This window comes from Accipiter gentilis, chromosome 6 (assembly GCF_929443795.1).
Source record: "Accipiter gentilis chromosome 6, bAccGen1.1, whole genome shotgun sequence".
Taxonomy (NCBI): domain Eukaryota; kingdom Metazoa; phylum Chordata; class Aves; order Accipitriformes; family Accipitridae; genus Astur; species Astur gentilis.
Window position 1 is genome coordinate 24,119,703 of NC_064885.1, and position 6,209 is coordinate 24,125,911.

At 45.3% G+C, this 6,209-nt stretch overlaps 1 protein-coding gene across 2 annotated transcripts in view; it reads right to left on the minus strand.

Moving 5' to 3' along the window:
- The window catches only part of FARSB (phenylalanyl-tRNA synthetase subunit beta), a 41,196-nt gene extending 35,840 nt beyond the window's left edge, over positions 1-5,356 (minus strand). For both annotated transcript variants that reach the window (XM_049803660.1, XM_049803658.1), the window contains exons 1-6: positions 5,262-5,356; positions 3,962-4,017; positions 2,620-2,774; positions 2,004-2,076; positions 1,402-1,517; positions 809-959 (exon numbers count right to left, since the gene is read on the minus strand). In XM_049803660.1, the coding sequence (XP_049659617.1) occupies positions 809-959; positions 1,402-1,517; positions 2,004-2,076; positions 2,620-2,774; positions 3,962-4,017; positions 5,262-5,319 (609 nt within the window). In that variant the 5' untranslated portion in view covers positions 5,320-5,356. The remainder of the gene's footprint in view (positions 1-808; positions 960-1,401; positions 1,518-2,003; positions 2,077-2,619; positions 2,775-3,961; positions 4,018-5,261) is intronic.
- Between the last annotated feature and the right edge of the window lie 853 nt (positions 5,357-6,209).

Sequence of the window (6,209 nt, forward strand, 5' to 3'; positions counted from 1 at the left end):
AATGTGTATCTGTTCCGATGACATAAGTATAGGCTGTACCAAAAACATCATTTACTTTTAGTCTCTCTGATATCACTTGTCTCCTAGCTCTCATCTTTAGTCAGAGATCTTTAAGAATTTATTTATGTCTATGACCAGTATCTGTGCTCCAGCAAGGCTGTATATTGTAATGCTGGTGATAATAGCATCGTTTTCAAATGCTGACATTTAAAGTGGCTCATATAAACATTGTAAAATTAGACCTGATAGAATCTTTTCCTAACATTTACCTAGTTTCATCAGGATGCTGGGCCAAGAGCAGTGTCAGACTTAACCTGAGCCTTTTACACAGCTACACTTGCCTAACATGTAGTTGGATAAATAATTCAATATCTTCCCCAAGAAATTTGGCCAAACTAAAGTAACATTAACAAATCTGATATTATTTACCCCAAGATTTTCTCAGCTTTGTACACTGAGTATCTTACCAGTGTGGATAGATAAATATACAAGCCTTTTACAGTATTATTAAAAACATCATGAAAAGCAGTCTTCGTGTTGATAAATCAAAGGGTTCATATCAAACCCACTATTCTAAGAGTTGTGCTTAGCCACAAAACACCACGATGTATCTTTCAAGGGTAATAAAATATTACCATGCATTTCTCATGAATAAGCAAAATGTGGAATGTTCACTGGCTGAAGCTACAGAAGATAACTGTGTTTTATTTGTAAGAACAAGTCTTAATAACAAGGATACGAGAGATGTTAACCCTTGGAAATTTATCTTCCTGCATTTAATGCAACAAGTTTGAAAAATCCCACTTACCCTATACAGATCCATAATTTGTGAAGCTGTGTACTCCTGGGATTGATTCAAGGGCTTGAATTTAATTTCAGAAGGTGCTTTGGCTGTAAAAGTAAATGGACCAGAGATGGTGTCCAAGTCATGGGTACCTATTGCTACTAATGCTCTTCTCCTAGAAAGAAAGAAGGCAAAATAATGATTTTACTAGTAATACTTGGAGTTCTTTTGAGATAGTATATCATGATGCTCTGTACACCTATGCATTCATACAACTTACTGAAAAAGTAGAAGGGCAATTTTGAGAAGCCTCAAAATTATTTTCACAAATAACATTTTAACAAATGTTAACAATGCAACAGTCAAAGGCAAATCTAATGGGCCTGTTGCGAAACACTTCTTTCTCAAATGTTGTAGGAGCTCTAACAGCTATTTATATTGAAAAATATTGAGAGCAGACAGAAACAGGCAAGGAAATGAGAAGGATTGAGAGCTGCTACAAAAGATTTTTCCTTAGCATAAATATAAAGTCTCTCTGCAACAGGGATATGCAGTCTTAACATGTGATAAAATCATACACGTAGACACTATACACTGCTTTAAATTTAAGCACTAACCTGCAAATATTTTGGTGTAGTTTTTCTTGGAGGTCAATAAAACTATCATAACGTTCCTTGGTAAAATTTATATTACGAAGGACTGCAGCTACAGCATGAGGACGGACTTGGACAGTCTGCAATTTACGACAGCAACACATTGTAAATTTCAAGTACACAGAATATACAAAACTAAAACTGATTAAATGTGCACTTTTTTTCATAAAATCTTCTTTTGTAAAGTAGTATTCAAAAGGAAAATTCATGGGAAGACATCAGAATCTCAAAGGGGAAAAAACCCCAAACAAACCCACTCCAGGTCTGGTAGAGACAAGGAGGTTTCCAACATACTGTGTAATGCCCCAGAAGGTCAATGCAATCTGAGCATCTGAAACTTTGATTTGATCTGCTACTAGGTTCACCCAAAATAATTTGTGTATTGTTCCTGCTCATCCCCTTCCCTAAAAATAAATCACAATGAGTAGAGATATTTCAATTTCTTTAGCTCTTGTTCTGCAATTAAGATTTCCAGTCTCACTGCTCTTATAAAATTGGTACTGATACCTATCTTGCTGGTTCAGAAACTCTCAATAAATTTGCAAAGGTGCAGTAAACACTTTTACCTCTTCAGTGATAATCAGCCTCTGACCTTCACCCTGAGCTGGTATTATCTTTTCGTACCTAGGGAGATTTATCCTAGAATAAAACAAGAAATAAGTCTGTAATTGAAAGAAAGTTCCCCAAATGCAAGAAACTTTAGAAATGTGGCAAAAATCATATATAGAAAACTTTCTTAGTAACATTTCTTGGCATGTAAATTAGCTAACTGTTTAAAACTTGTTTACTGAAAACCTGTTCAGTTAAAACAGGTTACTGAACTAGAAAGGAAGGACTCAAGAAGATAAACTCATAGCAGAAAAGTGAAATAAATTATTTGTTTTGGTATTTATTAGAGAGGATCACAAGGAAGTTCCTCTGCAGGAGCTCTTTACAGAGGATGTCTCAAATGGAACAGCAGCTGAAAAATTTTTAGAACAGATCCAAACCCCAGTAACATTCTAGTCTAGCCTTTTAAAAATATAGAATAGATTCTCTCCAGAGGAACATCTGACAAATCTGGTCTATACATAAGATCGTACTCAAAACCCAAGCAAGTGGCAAGTTTGTCTATTGACCAGAAATGGACTCATATTTAAACAAATAACAAACAACAAAAAAAATCTCACAACTTTGCATTACCTTTCTTTAAAGACCTGCAGTCCTCGGACCAACCCTTCAAGGCAAAGAAGGTCATAACGGTTGGCAGGAACATCAATTTTATAGAGAACAGCATCAGATGCACCCTTTGCCTTTTCTTCGCCTTTTTCTTTACTTATAATGTCTTTCTCAGATGTCTGAAATTAAGCAAAAATGTGTTTTTAACCTGAAATATCTTAGCATTGACAGGAGTATGATAGTGAGATAATATAATAGGAAAAATTGTATTAATTAAAATTTTAACAGTGTAATTTGGATTTATACAGCAAATGGACACACTACATACCAGAAATGACATAAAATCTAACCCTTTCTCAGATTCAGAGATTGTAATGCAGTATACCAAAAGAAAAATTCACTGTTAGAATTTGAATTCTCAAAAAAGAGACGACAGCAGCAAGAGTCGCCAGGCTAGCAGATCCCAGTAGAGAAAGAAGACCTTATTTTTGGCAATAAATTGGCAAATGACTTGTCTTATCAAGTCTATTCTGAAATGAAGCATAACATATGATGTTCAGATGTCTTTTGATAAACATCATTAAAAGATCAATTAATTCAAATTAAAAAGCAAAACCAAAACAGGTCTACTTGAACAAGATTTACATGGATACAGTTAACAGGGCTAGCAAATTTTCACAAGTACAAAATCTAAACTGAAACTTTAAATATAAACTAGTTACAACTTAGGTAACAATGTCCAGGACAAATGTATTTTTGTGGATATTGCACAGAAGAATGCATACAAAACAAAGCCAAACAGATCTTGTAAAAGTATGTTCCAATACGTGGTCTGTGGCCATATTTAGCGTAAGCTGCTAAATAAAATGGGGCGAGAGACTGAAGATCAAGTAGCACAGACTGCTGACCTCTGAGAAGTATAGGAATATGCAATCTTGGGGTCTCTTACTTCCAAGACGGTAATTTTTGTATGTCTGGGTTTTTTTTCAGAGTCAAACCACCTGTGTTAATACAGTCTATTACAAAATTATTTTATAACGAGAAGCTAAAGGTATGTGTTACGTGTTCTGCCCTGTGGTATGGAGATATATGAGGATGTTTCAGGATGAAAAGCCTGCTGCAGTACTGCTGAAAGATTGTACAGGTCAAGGGGACCTTCAAGTCTTGTCCACGCTGGTTTTTTGAGGATACCTGGGGCATGGTATCCTCCAAACCTTGCCTAGACATTTCTTTGGTACATGATAAAGGGCAGCGGCCAAGACTGTACCAGGGAATATGCTAGAAATAATGCAGTACAAACTCTTACCAAATATAAATGCTGTCAGTACACTACACCTATTGAAAAAGTAACAAAAATGTTGCTTACAATTTCATCAAGCTCCAAACCAAACTCAAAGCAAAGCTCATTAAATTCTTCATCAGCTGTGAAGAAAGAAGGTGAATTTTAGTTAATAAGCAGACCTGGGTTTGCTTTGAATGTTTTCAAACAAGATAACAAATGCTATTTTTTAAAAAAAGGGTAAAAGTAATTTAAAGAATTTTCTTATATTTGCATGTCAGTAGCAGCTTCTTCAGTACAGATTGCGTTTATTGACATGTTATTCTCACAGTCACAGCAAGGACTTCTGTGCCTCGGAGCCTAGCTTTGCTACCAGCTCCTCTGCCAAGTTTGTCAGAGTAACTCTGGACTGAACAGATAATGAAAACAGGAGGGAGTAACTGGACAGCTTCTGCCAACAGCTACGGTTTTTAATCAGTCAGCTTGTCATACAGAGGTTGCATCAACTGTGTTATGACATGTGAGTAACACAACCCTGATCTGAAAATTGAGATTTGCACCCATGGGTCTTAAGAGCTTATGAACACCAGTGTGGGCTAGATAAACTGCTGCATGTCCCCAAGTGCCCCTTCAGCCAAACAAACAGTTCTTAAGCCACATTTCTAAAGAGCCAGGCAGGGCAGAAGAACTGAGTGAAAACACGGTATTAAGTGTTTGCTTTGCCTGCTCCCACCTCTTCCCTCTCCTTTTTGATTTAACCGGTTCCTAAAATAGGCAGCGAAACTCCAAACAGAAACCGCGATTTGGAAAGGCACGGTTCTGATTTCCCGGGTGATTTGGACTCAAACAGCGTGTATCTGGGCAAAAGGCTGAAGGGTCCAGGGAGAATACACGGCTTTGTCTGGCACGCCGTGGGCTTGCGAAGAGCCGGCGGCTGTGGAGCACCCCTGATACGGCCACCCCTGCTGCTCTGAAGCCCGGGCTTTCCCCGAGGGCTGGCTCAGCTCCGTGGGGACGGGATAAGCAAGGAGCGAAGGGGCGCTGCCGGTGGACGGCTGAACTGCCTCATCTCCGCCGCCCGTCAGGGGTTTGCCCGGGGCGGGCAGCCGGCGGAAGGCGACGCGGCCGATCGCAGCCCAGCGGCCGCCGTGACCGGAGGGAGCAGCCCAGCAGGGCCGCGGACGCCTCCTGGAGCACAACCGGAGGATCCCCGGGACGCTTCAGCCAGCATGCGCGGCGGACGGCTGCACCGCGCCGCCGCCGCCTCAGCCTCGGCCGCCGCCCGCCCCCCCGCGGGCACGGGCCGCCCCGGCCAGCCGGCCGCCCGGGAGGCGGCGTGAGGCGAGCCGCGGCCCCGCGCAGCCCCCGGCCCGCCCGCGCCACTCACTGTAGGTCCTGCCCAGCGCCTGGAAGAGCAGGTCCCGCTTCACGCTGACGGTCGGCATGGCGGCACCCGGCTCCCCCGCCCCGCGCCTGCGCGGCGGCCCGCCAGGCCCCCGCCGCCCCGCGTCGCGCCCTCCGCCGCGCTGCCTGAAGGCCGCCCGCCCTTCCTCCGGCCCGCGCCCGCCGCCCCCCTCGCTCCCCGGTGCGACGGCGCAGAGGCAGCCCGGCCGGACGCCCTCGGAGCTGGTCGGCCGGACTCCTGCGTCCAGGGAGGAGGCGGGCAGCGCGCCGAGCGCCGGCAGCGCGGCGGGCAGCTACGGCGGTCACAGCAGCCCTGCGGGCCGGGAGCCGCCGCGCCCGTCAGCGGCGTCCTCCTGGCGTGAGGCGGCCGGCGCAGGCGGCGAGAGGGGTCGCCCGGCCGCGGCGGGACCAGCCCGCGGTGGACGGCGAGCTGCCGCGTTCCCGCTGTCCCGAGCGGGGCGCGGGCGCGGGCGCGGGCGCGACCGGGACAGCGCTTTTGCAAGTTTTGGGGTGGGATTTTTCATGCTGGATTTATTTTTTTTTTGGTCGATGCCTGTCACTGACGCCCCGGGTTAAGCGCCGGGGGTGGGAGGAGGTTGTGCGCGTGCTGGATTAATTCGAAACGAAAGCGTTAAACCCCAATACTACAGGAGCCTTAAGTTCTTGGTCAGCTTCCATAAACTCCTTAATTGTAAGAGCTTTAAGCGCGGGGGTGCGCCTGGGGGTGAGGCGGGAGCGGCGTTGGCCGCGCTGAGGAGAAAAACGCGCCAACGCTCCCCGTCCCGCGTAGGGCGGGCGGTTCCGCCTGAGGAGGGCTCCCCTCGCGCAACCTGGCTCCTCGGGCTCGCGGCTCGGACTAATAAAGCCGCGGGCGCCTCCGCCCCCGTTGCCCGGTGTCGTTTATTTGAGCGGGGGGCCGGCGCGGCGCCGG